Source organism: Gossypium raimondii, chromosome 7 (genome assembly GCF_025698545.1).
Source record: "Gossypium raimondii isolate GPD5lz chromosome 7, ASM2569854v1, whole genome shotgun sequence".
Taxonomy (NCBI): Eukaryota; Viridiplantae; Streptophyta; class Magnoliopsida; order Malvales; family Malvaceae; genus Gossypium; species Gossypium raimondii.
The window spans coordinates 41,984,779-41,999,967 of record NC_068571.1 but is presented as its reverse complement, the minus strand read 5'-3'; the positions used below and the strand labels follow the sequence as shown (position 1 = coordinate 41,999,967).

Sequence of the window (15,189 nt, the reverse complement as noted above, 5' to 3'; positions counted from 1 at the left end):
ATTATTTTGTAATTTTTATGTAATAAAAATAATATTTTATATATAAATTATGCGAAAATAATTTTAAAATTTTTTGTAACTAAAAGATTTAGATTCGATTCAACTCGATTTATAAAAGAGCACCATTTTTGGGACATGACATGGGCCAAAGTTGAGATCATTACTGTCATCACCAAGCCCAAAAGGCCGAAACCAGGGACCAATTAAGGAATAAATTATAATGTTGGATCTCCTTGGATTTGGACAATGGTGAGGGAGACCCCAAGTAATGCAGAACCAGTGATGCCATAGTAAAATAAAGCAGACATTTTTTTTTAGTTAAACGAGATTAAAGGTGGTTAAATTATTAGTAAGTTTATATTTTTGTTATTGAATTCTTTTAAAATTTTTATTTAAGTCAGTAGATTAAGGGTTTTTTCTTATGTTCTAGCAAGCTCTAAGCGACGATTTTCGAACAGTACGTTAGATCAATACTCATCGACGAATAAAATAACATACCTAAAATCCAAGTCGATGTAACAATCAATGTCAAATATCAAAGAAGATTGTTGTTTAAGATAAAAAGTAAAGTAAAGATCAAATATTTTATTTCATGTAATGTAAAATATTTGTATTTTAAGATAAAAGTAAAGTATAATTCAATATTCATTATATTTTGTTTATTTAAAAACTTTATTTAGTTTTAATATAATAATATAGCTAATAAGTAATGGTTGGTGCTTCCCATGTTATAATGGGATGTGATTTATTGGAAAATGATTACGAGGAATATTACTTTACAATGTTTGATATATATTGAAAGATACTATTTAATATCCCAAGAAATTTATATAATGTTTGGTTGATTAAATATTTTACTAGGAATGTAATAGAAAATTACAAATTTAACCTTATTAACTAAAATATAATATCTATATATTTAATTTTATAATAAACTTTATTATTAACAAATATTTGGATTAAATATTTAATAATAAAATTTAATTGATATTTTTAATTATTTTTAAGTTTATAAATTTAATTGAAAGTAAAATTGTTTCAAATTTGTCTTGCATATATTTTTAAATATAATAATACACATATAAAATTTTAAAAAATACTTAAAACCACGTTTATTTTAACTAAAGGCTAATCCATCAAAATATAATAAAAAATGTTAATTCTAAGTATTGCTCTGAGTAAAACTACAAATAAATAAATCATAGGTAAATTTAAATATTTTAAATTATTATAACTGTAGTTGAAGACGAATATAAAAGTATGATTCAATATTATAATTTTAATGTGTTAAAATTTATCAAGTTAAATATTAAGTTTAAATATAATGGCAAAACATTAATTTCAATTTTAAATTTATCCAAAAAACTAGATTTAAACATTTTATATCTTACACATATTTTTAAATTTAAATAAAAATTTGTTAATTGAAAAATAAATTAAAATTAAATCAAATACAACCAAATCAAATTTTATGAATCATGATGAAAATTGGTTTTATCAGATTGAGACGATATTACCATAATAATTATTGAAATTGGATCATCTAATTGTATCTTAAAAATAATATGTAATAAATTTAACAATTTTAATTTTTTAAGAACAATTAAATTATACTTGGAAAAATTAAAAAACTTCAACTCCCTATAAATAATTAAAATAAAATTTAATTAAAAATAAATACTAATAATATTAAATATATATATATATATATTTTTAAATGTTCTCAACGTTGATTTCTTTACCTAATCCCAATTTTAAGGGCCAGTTCTTCTGGCAGGTTGAAAAGCACTTTTACACATAAAAGTGCTTTTGGGTGAAAAGGAATGAAGAACACACTTCATTTGGGGTCAGATTTCTAGCTTCTGGGAAGTGCTTTTCTGCAGATGAAAAAACATAAATTTTCTGCTTCTCCAGCCAAAAAGTGCTTCTATACTGCACTTTTACTTTTTTACCCAGCCAAAAAGCAGAAACTTTCTACTTCTCCAGCCAAAAAGCAGACATTTTGTGTCACATAATTGAGAAAAATGCTTTCTCATATATATATATATATAGATATAGATATTATTTTACGTTAAATATATTCATATATATGTATATTCATATATATATTAATTTACTTTAAATTGTAAATGCTATTGTAAAATTTTTAGTATTTATATTTGATATATAAATATTATCCCTTTTTAAAACTTCAATCCAAATATATGTAATATTTTAATTTGTTAGGTTTATGTTTTCTATGTTATGTTTACATATAATATGAGTTATATATTCAAATACATTTTAAAATAAAATAATACAAATGTGTTAAAAGCATTAATTAAAAATAAAAATAATTTTATAATAATACAATTGTGTCAATATCTAATTACAAATATTTAATTATTATATTTAAATATTTAAATATAGTTTATATATTCTAATTAAATTTAATAAATAATTAATATTAATTACTTAGAAATATTTAAAATTAATATTATATATTAAAATATTAACAATAAGTTATAATAAAAAAATTTTATATTTTTACTAAAATATCATAATATTAACTAATTTGAACATTATTTAAATACATATTTGTTACTTTATAATATCATGTATAAAATGGACATTTCATTATTCAAAAGTACTTTTTAATAGCAATGTCAAACACTCAAATTTTTCAAAAACACTTCTGAAAAGTGAAAAGTACTTTTCTACAGCACTTCTCAAAAGCACTTTTCAAAAGTAATGAAAAACTGGGTTGCTATCCATTGTGTGTCAAACTTTTTTTAAAACTGTATTGAAAATCCAATTTGCGCTTCTTACATCTCATGATTGAAATTTTGTTTCATTAACGCATGTATTTATTTGGTTATCCACCGTCTGCTTCAATTTTTTTTTGGGTATAATAACATGTTTGACCCTTCAAGTTTACAAAAAAGTCATCTTAACTTTTTATTTAACTTTTTCTGTTTTTTAGTCTTTAAACTTATATTTTTTGGCGAATCACCTTAAAATAGATGAGAAAATTAACACTTGTTAAATTTGTTGATGTGACATGCATGTGGATCACATATAAACATTTAATTAATTTTTAAAATTTTAAATATAAAAATTATAATTTTATACTTTTTAAAATAATTTTTATGATTTTTATGTTTTAAAAATAATTTTATAATTTTTTTGAAATTTTAAAATTTTAAAGACTAAAAAGTGTAAAAATATTTAAATGAATGCCTAAAATAATTTTTTATAAAAGGTCAAAAATTAATTTTGCCATTTTTATAAAAAATTATTGAAAATTCGATTTGTGCTTCTTACATCTTACGGTTGAAAATCTATTTTATTAACTCTCATACTTCTTCAATGTATTTGTTCTTATCAGAATTCATGAAAAGTCGAGATTTACTTAAAAAATAAAAAATTATTGATAATTATTTATGAAAAAGTGACTATTTTGGTAATTTATCGTTCAAATAATTATTGATAAAGGCTAAACTTTCTTAAATTCAAATTTATATTATACAAATAAAATAATTCAACTTCCTGAAAATAATAAAATTATATCTAGATAAATTAAAATCCAAATTCTTAAAAATATAAAATTAAATTTAGAATAAAAAGAATTGGAAGATAAATTACTGATATCTTCTACATAAATGCTTAGTTAACACTTGAAATTACCGAATTCTTGTGCTTCTTTTTATTTCTTAGTTCTTAGAGCTACAATAAATAATTACAAATAATTACTAAGTTAACCGGGCGAAGCCAAAATATTTGTAGGAGGTTGAAATTAAATTGTAATTTTAAAATAATAAAAATATAATTTTAAAAGATTATATAAAATTTATCATTTTAGGGACAAAGTGTAATTTTACATTTATAATTTAAAATTAAAAGAATTAAAATAAAAATCTTCTATTTTAAGATAGGTAAGGTCGGTCCTGCCAACCCTAAATTCACCCTGAATCTAATTAATAATATTACTTATTGATAAAACTTAATAAATTATATTATAATTAAAGTGTAATTGAATAAAAAGTATTGTGTATATATATGTATGATATGAAAGTGTTCTAGTTCAACCTTTTTATTTTGAATTTTTTGAAATTGTTGGATGCCAATGTATATATTTATAATATTAATAGTTTTGATTAATATATAATTCTAATACTAATTAAATGATAATTAATTTTAAAAATAAATTAAAATTTTAATATAAATATATAGTCTGGCTCAATATTGATACCATTTTATTTGATAACTTTGATTTTAGTTTCAATTTAATAATAAATTTCAATTATATCTTCAATATTTCAATTTGTTCAATTATTATTTATTTATCTGAAAAATTATTTTTATAATATGATAAGTAATAAAGGGTATTTAATGAATATTCATATAATGAATAATAAATAATATTTACGTTGATTTAAACTCGTAATTTTATATAATTATATATTATAAATTATAAATATTTGGTCATCTTGACATCATGATGACACCCATCCATTTCTTTATTCATTTCCATTCCAGATTTACGGATAATGTCCCCACTTTTTTCTTTAAATAAAATACCAAATCGTTAGATTTTTAATTTTCGTCACCATTTTGAACACTAAAAACCAAGAATGGCGACTTCTCAAATTGGTTCGCATGCACGTCAAACAGCTTTTCTACCAACACAATAATTTTGTTCCAAAATATTATAATATATCCTGTCGCTAAAGCTAATCTCTCACTTCTAGGGACGTTAATAATCCAAGATAAAATCCTACCTACTATAGACAATGATATCTATACTTTCGTTTGAAATGATTCATACAATCGAATTTTAATTTGGTTGTGAAATTATTAAAATATTATTTATGTTTATAAAAATTTTAAAAAATATTTACACATGATTAATTTTAAACAAAAAAAAATTATAATTTTCACTGTATTAACTTTTTTTATTTCAATTAAAGCTTCATTTAATTTTAATGTTATTAATTCGTTATATATTTTTTACCTATGATTTCGTAATCGAATTTTTTTAAATGCAATATTGGTAATGATATGAAGTTTAACATTTGGGGGTTAGAGCATCTTCACTAAGGAGAACATCTTGCAAGCAGCTAGGACACCTAAGATAGCCTAAGATTCTGCAAACACAATACATTATGAGGCCACATATTAATGGGACTATATGTCTAACACCAAAAATATAACTATCATTCACACATTACAAATATTAAATTTTCACATGTGAGGATCCTCTACGACAACAAAACATCAATAAATCATCTAAATCTCAAGAAATTCAAAACTAATAGAAGGCCAGGGTCTACCTAAAATGAAAAAATATTACATTGGCCCTTTACATTTTATAAACTCATATGTTAATAAATGATAGAATTATAGTTTAATCTATTTAAAAATAATAAAATTTTAATTTAATTTTTTTAAAATTATAAAAATAATAAAATAATATTTTAACTCCCATGAAATTATATAATTCAATTCCACCCTAAAATAATTCCCAACTTTGGTTGACATAATTGTCGAGCAAAGGTGGCAGTGTTGCTATCGAATCCCGGTGAAAAATTAATAATTAAGAAACCTCATCCAATCCAAGTTTGGACAGTTAGTCTCTTTGTCCACAACTTCAAGAAATTTCCTAACACCATAAATTTTGACAAAATTGCATCAATTTGAATTGACATGCAAAACAAACAAGCAAGCACTAAAGTAGGTATTATCCTCATTAATAAATTCACCTTGAGCTGTCTCGTTTTGAATATCATTTTCACCATAATTTTTGGTTGCCTTCAAATTCATCCTTTGTTTATTTGGGTATAGTGAAAGGTCAAATTCAGTTCATCTGATAAAATAGTTTATATTCATGGATCACATTATTTTGTAAACTTAAATGTTAAATGGTCAATTCGGATGCGAAATAGAACATTTTAAAATATACAGATAAAATTTAAAAGTACATATGGACAAGTTGGATTTAACATGTATCATTTAATTTTAGGAGGGTTTTTTTTTATTAGCATATGAAATCTAAGTTGATATTTAATGCTTAAATTAATGGCTAAGATGATAGAGTGACTTGATTTATATTTAATATGATACTCGAGTGTGAAAATAAAAGGGTAGGTAGAGACCTGAGACCCCTAAAATGGAAAATTTCAGTTTTACTCCTTTCAATATTTACAGAACTTTAAATATATGGTAAAAATATAGTTCTTCAATTTATTTAATTTTTCTGAAAACTATAAAAATATATGTCAATACAATGGTGAAAACTGCATTCTAGCTCTCGTAAAAGTATATAACTTAATCTTGGCTTTTCACCCTTGACAATACTGTTATTTTGAAGATTTAGTTAGAATATTTTGAAATTTGAAATATTAATTTAAAATTAGATAGATTTGAACAATATTGACAACAAACATTAACCTAAAACTCACCAACGTATACAATACGTGAATATACACATACTAAATGACCCAAGTGGCAACACCACCGTTATAAATAGACGGTCTGAAAGCGATCAAACCCGAAACAAAACTTTCGAACACGAGAGATCGATGATAAAACAAGCCCGATACGAAATCATGTTGTTTTCGATGGATCACGTGGCAAGAGTCTGTCGTCCACCTTGGCCGTTGTTGCATCCATCGTAAGGTTTGTTGGATTTTCCGGATTTTCCCTTCAAAACTACAACCCAAGTAATTGCTTCCAACAAGAAGGAAATGGCGCCCAAGGCGATAATGATGATCATGTAAGCCAACTTCCATTTGCGGTCGGGGTTCAAGATATCGAAACCCTTGAACACGTTGAGGATGCCGAGTACGAGTACGGCGTATCCGACACCGTGGTGGTAAATGTTCCAGTAGAATCGGTACTTGTGGTCCTTCTTCGGCCTTAGAAACAAGGCAAAAATCTGGGAAAGATAAGCAATAAATTCAAAGTTAGTTGACCACAACAAAAAACGAAAAAACTTGCTATGGTCATTGGAGTATAAGAAAAAAAGGTTAAGGACTAATTGCTCCATATATGCTCAATCATTATCCAAATTTTCAATTGGTCCATAAACTTCAAAAATATCCCAATTCAATTCTTAAAGTAACAATACTACATCAGTTAGGTTTTTCTATCAACATAACTATATAATAACTTGAGCATGGACGTGGAACATATTTAAATACATGCATTAAATTATAAACACATACTTATTGCATGAAAACTTGGACTCCATAAAAAAACAACACTCTTAAATTATAATAGTATTATTTTTTTAACATGTTAGACCGACATAGTGTAAATACAGGAGTGAAGTCAGGAATTTGATACTAGGGGTCGAAATAAAATTTAAAAAGCTTGGGGACGAAAGTGTTATTATTTCAATTAATCAAAGGGAGTCACCGGCGATGCCTGCCCGCCTAGCTATGCCTTTGTGTAAATATATACATTTACAATTTGATCTATATATATTTTAATGCTTAAATTCATGAGCTATTCTATGATTAAAATGTTTTGAAGTTTAAGATGAATTTGAATCGGAGGACTTTTGAAGCAATTAACCCAAAACTTTAATATTAATTAAACTATTTGCATTGGGATTCAAAAAATACCTGCACAGTAGCTAAAACGAAAAGGGCGATGCCGATATTCCGGTGACCAGAATACATAATCCCCGGCGATTCACTTCCGAGCTTCAGGCCGGTTCCCCAGCCGCCAACTCCAATGGCGTAACCCGATATCTGACACAACATATGAAGATAAAACCAAGCTGGATCTGCAGATTCAAATGCTCTTATATACCTCGCAATCATTGCTCCAAGCGGAAACAAAATTCCCCAACTCACGCCGTTTAGTATCCCATGAATCTGTCATCACCATGTTTTTTCTTTCTAGTGAGAAAGATGAATCACTGGAAATATAGTAAAGCATTGGTCTAATTCTAGTTTTAGTCCTTCTATTTATCTGAATTTGAAATTTAACTATTCTATGTTAATTGGTCATAATTTTATCTTCTATCTTTATAATATTATTACTAGAGATTCAACTTAACAACATCGTTAATTGTTATTGTTGCCTGTAAAAATAAATCATGTACTTAGAGTTTCTTTTTCCAAAAGTAATATCAAACTATCAATTTGTCTTACGTTAAATGTCATATTTGTATTGGTTGATTTTGTATTTTAAGATAAAAATAAGTTAGAAATTGATACTTTTGTAGGGTGAGTTTAGATTGGTAGTGCGTTTACCTACAGTTAGTGTAAAAATAGCGATGACGGTGTGATTAGATACTGTAGCGTAAGACAAAAAGTAAATTAAACGCATCACACCGCACTTACTCACACATCCAAACCCATCCTCAATTTTATATTTCAACCATTTAAATATACTAATAACTAGCTCAAATTAAAAATAAAAAATTGTTCATCAAGTATTAGTAGCTCACTTGATATCATTATTATTGCAACAACTAAGAAGAGGTGACTTTGAGTGCTATACGCTTATTATCCTCCAATTTAAAATTCTATAAAAATTTAAAATTAAATTTTACCATAGTAGAAGGACTAAAACTAGAATTAAACCGTAAACTATCAGTAGTAAAGAAGCTTACGTTTTTTTTCTTGATCGTGGTGTCTCCTCCGGAGCTACCACTAGTGTGTCCATTTTTCAAGTCGAGTGTTCCTTTAGACTGCAAATTAGCGGCGGCGAACTCATGTTTTACCAACATGCCGCCGTCTCCGACGCCGGGACCGGCTTGCCATACTTGGTTAATCTTTCCACTCGCCGCTAAATCCGCCGTAACTTTGATTTTAGCGAAAATCACCAAGCTCCCATCGCTTCTGCTTTCCGCCGTCTTATCCCAAACCGCGAACGACAAATCCTTCGGTACGATCGAAGAGTAAGAGCTGATATCGTAGGTTCGGACGACGGGAACGCCGGTGGTGGAGTTTTTGTAGGCAACGAGGGCTTGTGAACCAACCATGCCAGTGGCTTTCGGGTTAATGGCCCATGCAATCCAGCCGCCGGACTTGGGAGGAGTGGCGACGAAGGCGACAGAGAGGGTGGCGATGGGAGAGTCGTAGGTGAAGTGAAGGTAAGAGGAAAGAGAAGGAAGGTCGATACAGGTGGAGAAAACTTGGTTTTTGTTGAACTTTTGGGTGGAGCAAGTGAGGGAAACCGCCGGCGAAATCAGCAGTGTCCAAAAAGTGAAGCGAAGAAAAGCGGCGGCAGACGACGGAGACATTTTAAAACGTAACATGCAACTAGTGTATGTAATTTGGTTTTGGCTATTCAAACAAGAAGTAATCTTGATTAAGCAAAGGAGATCGTTAACGAGCAATGATTTATAAAAGAAGTTATCAGATTGTAGGATGAATTTGCTGAAAGGTCCTTTCCGAACGAAAACATGCAATAAACCACCATTTCAATTTATAATTAGATTATGTAGTGTCGGCAGTATCTGTTTAAATACAACTCTTCCAACAATAATAATTTTAAATATTTGCTCGATTCAAACAAAAATATGAACTAAATTTTATAAAATAAAAGTATATTTAATTTTAAAAGTTCAAGGACTTTTAATATATTTTAACTTTATTTTCTTCACAAATGGCATAGTAAAAACAATAAACATTTGTTTGATAAATTTTTGAAGGAGGTTTGAATCAAATTAGATTGATTTGTTAAATTGATTGGATCGATAATTGATTAAGGTAAAATAATTTTGAATCGATTAGATTAAAAATTAATATAAATTAATTAAATCAATTAAAATTAATTGAATTGAGATATTCGAACTGAACTGAGCTGATTGATTAGATTAATTAGACCACGAATTAATTTAACCGAAAATCGATACAAACATTAAACGGAATGAAAATTCGATTGACTGGGATAAATTTCTTCCGTCTCCACATCGTCCCCTTTCCTAGTGCCCCGCCCATAAATTGATTGTATTTTTTTATAGAAAAATATATATTTGGAATGTGTTGATTTCATGTCCAAAATAATCGAAATAAATTAAGTATAAATTTTTAAATAAATATAAATTATTTGCTTTTAATTACATGTTAATTAATCTAAATTTATAATAAATTGTTAAATTTTCTTATATTATTTATAATAATTAATGTTTTTAATAAATTTAATTCAATTAAATAATTTATTTAAATTTTATTTTATTTTATTCTAAAATTAAATTTTTTTGAAAATGATCAATTTTAACAATCAAATAAAAATAATGAGTAAAATATATAAATGACTTCAAATCTAAAATGATTTAATTCAAAATAATTTATGTATTAAATTTAAACTAAATGGTAAAAATAACCTGAATTCATACTTTCAATTAGAATCTAAAATGACCCAAATTCAAAGTAATTTGAATTTAGAAAATGAATACTCACTCATCTAATTAAAAATATTTTATAGTAAACTTAAATTTAACCAAAAAATTTATCAAATATAAAAATAAAAAGATTAAATTCAATAAAATAAAAATATAATAATTAAATTCCCCAAAACCACGGTGAATTGTGGCACATTTTAACCAAAATTTAAATAATTCTGTAAGCAACAAAAATGTGCTATTTTCCAAGTTTGCGGTGTAAAACAGAAAAAGATAACGCCGCAAAAATAATTAGCATAAATGGCGTTTACTATGGGGCTAAGTGAAGCATGTGTTATAAAACCATTGGTGAGGCACACATAGGACCACAGTATTGAGGTAGAAGAATTTTGTCCAGTTTTTAAACCTTATCATTGTAACTTATTTTGTTAAAAGGAATATGATTTTGCCTAACTGATTCTCACCTCCACTCAGTCAAAGAATTTAAGTATAATATAAATATGGTAAAATTCATCATAATAGCCCTTGTACTATATTTTAATTAAATTTTGGTCCTTTTAAAGAAAAAATAGCTAATTGATTCATGTATGGTGAAAAAAAAAGTGGGTTAGTGAAAATGGTTTATGTTGTATGTACAAGGACCATTTTGAGAAAAATGTATAGATCAAGTGTTAAATTTGTTACTATACCTTGATTAAAATAAACATTTAACAACACACGGAATACTAGCAGAGCGTAGTTAGGGGGCCTGGCAAGGGGGCCATCCCTCTAAAATAGAAAACTTTTTATTTATACTCTTTAAAATTTTTAAAATTTTAAATTAATAAAGATAAAATTACACTTTGACCCCCTTAAAAATTAATAAAAATTTGATTTAATCATTTAAAAATTATAAAGATATAAGCTATTAAAATGGTAAAATTATATTTTTACTGTTGTAAAATTATAATTTAATTTCGGACCTTAAAAACATATTCGCTTCACCCTAAATGTCGATTTTCTATTTTATAGTGATGTACCAAAATTCAATTCATAATATAATATATAAAGAGTCTTATGATACTTTTACCATGTAAATATAGATTTATGGGATTTTTTAGGAGATCACAAACTAAATTAAGAAGTAACACTCTAATTTCAAATTAATAGACTTCTTCAGTGCACTTTTTTTTTATAATTGTGTCCAAAGTAACATCAAATTTCAAAATATTCAAAAGATAATGTGGTACATGACTAAAAAGAATTGATGGGATCGTTATTTAATCATAGAGATATTTCAATCTACGATTGTATTAACAATAAAAGTTATTATCATCGTCTACTTTTATTTTCTTTTTTTTTTTATGATTATTATATTTTTATTATAATTGAGGATAGAGTTTTGTTTAGATATATTCATGGGTGACGTTATTTGTCAAAATTTGTAACACCATTAGAAATTTGAGAAATTTAGAAAAATTAAATAAATCTATTTAAAATATGTATGTGTAATCTAAATTCATGTTGTTTGAATCGGATTGGCTGATTGTACTAGAAATTAATAGCAGTATTGATTTGAAAAAAGACTTTGAACCAATTGACTTAAGAATTGGTATAAACTGGTTGAATTGAGCTATTGAACCTGTTAAACTGAATTTTTTAATTTATTATTATTTTATTTTTTTAATCGAAGTATTTAAATTTATTTAACCAATTGAACTGACGAACTGATAGACTAGCCGATTTAAACACAGATCTTATTTCAAAAACATTAACTTGAACATTAAGTTTTTTCAAGTTAATCACCATTTGAGGATGGCTCAATTGGATTTAGACATGTTGATGGGCAAGTACACTCGTTCAAGTTCAAAGGCCCATCAGAAAAGTAGAAGGGCTTGAGTAAAAATATAGGTTTGGAAAATGGACTTGGTCAAAAAATAAGGCTCATTTTCTAAACGGGTTGAGCCTCAAGTTAAAATTTATTGTCCAGACCTAGCTTGACCTGAATCTGTCTATTTTTTTTGTCATTTTGCTATTATATTACTACTATTTTGTTATTATTGTTTGGATATTATATAACTCATATTTTATTATTAAATTTTTTAGGTATTTGCTTGCTAAGTTGCAACTATTTTAGTAGTATCTATAAAGGCTTCTTTTTATGTATTTTCAATTTGGTGGGAAACATTTATTTTAATGTTTTTAGTGTATTTGACGTATATTATTTTTTTAAATTTATTTTATATAAAAATAACATGATTTTTTTAATATAGGTGAACCAGGCCGAGCTCGAGTTTAGCACATTTTATGCTTGGACAAAATTTATATACATTTTCAGGTGAGGCCCAATCCTAAAACCAATCCTAAATTTTCACATCTGTCCGACCCAACCCATGATCAAGTCTAATTACATTATATCAACTTTGAAATGAGAACAATAATCTCTACTCTGAAACCCAAACACCAGATCGCTCCTCCTCCCCATATATACACATTTCCCGCTTAAGTCCCTAGCTTATTCACCTTTAGGGTTTACACCAGCCGCACACCAGTCCAGAGTTTCTATCAGGTAATTCATTTTCCTTTCGATTTAGTACTTAAATTTCTTATATCGGAGCTTAATTTCTCGCCTGAGTCTTCAAAATGCTTTCTCTTTGCAAATTGGCTTTAACTTAATGGATTCGTTAAACAGGAAGAATGGCTGTCCCTTTGCTGTCAAAGAAGATTGTGAAGAAGCGTGTTAAGAAGTTCAAGAGACCACAAAGTGACCGCAAGATCTCCGTCAAGGTTATTATAGCAAAAGAAAACTCTTATCTTACAGTATTTTACTGTAATTTGTAGATCTCCCCAGCTGAAGAATGTGTTTTTTCCCCTTAAAATGTTAGTGGGCTCCTTAGTTCTCTTTTCTCTGCTGTTTAAATGTGGATTTATTAATGGTAGAAGCCTAAAAGCCTAGGATTTTTTCGTCTAGAATTTTTCAAGTTGATGGATAGCAAGACTGCCACTGGATGTGCAATATTTGGGGTTCTGTTCAGCTGAACGGGTTTGACTTCATTTAACTTAAATGTGCTTCAACGTGAGAAACGTTAGCAGAATTAGCATACTTCTTGCAGTTTGTGTTTTACGATGATCACTATTCACTGTTACGATCCTTAAGGCTCCTTTTAGGTGCACATATGAATTGCTTGTGGCAATTGCTTAATCGATAAGTTATTCTGGTTTTATTGATTGTAAGTGGAATAATATTCGTATAGAAGCAATGTCGATCTTTTTATTGATACTTATTTCATACCATATGAGCCTAGCCTCACATAATTTTTTTGATTTATCTAGATGAAGCAAATACAAGTAGCGAAATATTCTTTCTTTTTTCTGTAGTGTCAATAGATTTTATGCAGTGTAAACCTTTTAAATACATGCTCATGTAACTTCACAATTAGTTAGGATGTCATCCAAGCTCCTGGGTTATTTCTCCTTTAAGTCTTAACTTGTAACTTGTAACTTGTAACGGTGTATGTTGATTGTTCTTTTTGTTTCAGTGGTGTGTTCAAACTGATCTCTTTACATTCATGCTTCTGTGTTATTTGGATGTCGAATGCCATGCTTTAACTTTTGTATCGTATGGTCTTGAAATATGTTTATGACAACATTTTGGTGCATCCTGATTTGTTAAAGTCTTGTTTAGGCCCAAAACGCTTAAACTAGCTCTCTGCAATATTGTTAACAATCTTACATATTTCCAGACAAACTGGCGAAGGCCCAAGGGTATTGACTCTCGTGTTAGGAGGAAGTTCAAGGGATGCACTTTGATGCCCAACATCGGTTATGGCTCAGACAAGAAGACTCGCCACTATCTTCCCAACGGGTTTAAGAAATTCGTCGTGCACAATGTCCAAGAGCTAGAACTTCTCATGATGCACCACAGGTATAATACATGATGTTTTAACTCTTTCTTTTGATCAACATTTTTCTAGATTGTTATTGATTGTTACTGCATTATCAGGACATACTGTGCTGAGATAGCACATGATGTTTCGACGAAGAAGAGGAAGGAAATTGTTGAGCGAGCGGCTCAGTTGGATGTTGTCGTTACCAACAAATTGGCTAGGTTGCGCAGCCAGGAGGACGAGTGAAGGTCGGTTCTTGAATGTTGATTTTGTTCTTTTTAATATGATATTTTCTTTTCTAGGAAGTAAGAACTTTTGGTCCTATGTTTTGTAGTGTTATTTTTATCGGAGTAGCATTCTCTCTTTTGTTGTGATTTGAATATAAAACCCCATTTCTAATTTAAAAGCATGCTTGATGTTTTAAGGGACTTCTTTGACCATGCTTTTTAACTTCAATAGTGAAAGGTTTAAGATATTTGCAAAGTTGTTTGAACTAGATTGGAATCCGGTTGGGGAAAAGGGAATTGAATTGGTTTATTCGGGAACTCATACTGACCAGATTTTTAATATTAAATATACTTTTTAAATTTTAAAAATTTGTTTAATGATTCATTTAATTGAACTATTTAAATTGATGGTTTGATTGATTCAATTAGCTGTTCGGTTCTGAAAATTTTGGATGCTGGGTTGATGAGCTAATTAACCTTAAACCAAATCATAGGTTTTGATCTGGCCTGATCCTATTGATTTTCTTTTTATTTTTTGAAATTTGGGTTTGGGGAAGTGGTGGATCGGTTCTTCAATTAAAATTTTCGGGTAATATCCGCCGTGTCGATATATTCACGAAACTACGTCTATAATTTTATAGTTTTTTTTATGTTTTTTTTATTTGTAATTTCTTAATTTAATAATTTTGTTATATATGTTTTAATTTTATAATTTTTAATTTTTAAATTCAAAAGATTTTATACTATATATTGG

The 15,189-nt window shown here is 27.6% G+C and overlaps 2 protein-coding genes across 2 annotated transcripts; one reads left to right on the top strand and one right to left on the bottom strand.

Annotated features, from left to right (window-relative positions):
• Positions 1-6,199: 6,199 nt before the first annotated feature.
• On the bottom strand, positions 6,200-9,422 carry LOC105790587 (cytochrome b561 and DOMON domain-containing protein At3g25290). The gene is made up of 3 exons (XM_052633254.1): positions 8,606-9,422; positions 7,608-7,862; positions 6,200-6,916 (listed from the first exon to the last, which is right to left on the bottom strand). The coding sequence occupies exons 1-3, from the start codon at positions 9,251-9,253 to the stop codon at positions 6,605-6,607; spliced, it is 1,215 nt and encodes a 404-aa protein (XP_052489214.1). The 5' UTR covers positions 9,254-9,422; the 3' UTR covers positions 6,200-6,604.
• A 3,332-nt stretch (positions 9,423-12,754) lies between these two features.
• Positions 12,755-14,632, top strand: LOC105790617 (60S ribosomal protein L32-1). Its single transcript, XM_012618325.2, has 4 exons — positions 12,755-12,890; positions 13,014-13,108; positions 14,065-14,246; positions 14,325-14,632. The coding sequence occupies exons 2-4, from the start codon at positions 13,019-13,021 to the stop codon at positions 14,452-14,454; spliced, it is 402 nt and encodes a 133-aa protein (XP_012473779.1). The 5' UTR covers positions 12,755-12,890; positions 13,014-13,018; the 3' UTR covers positions 14,455-14,632.
• The last annotated feature ends 557 nt before the right edge of the window (positions 14,633-15,189 follow it).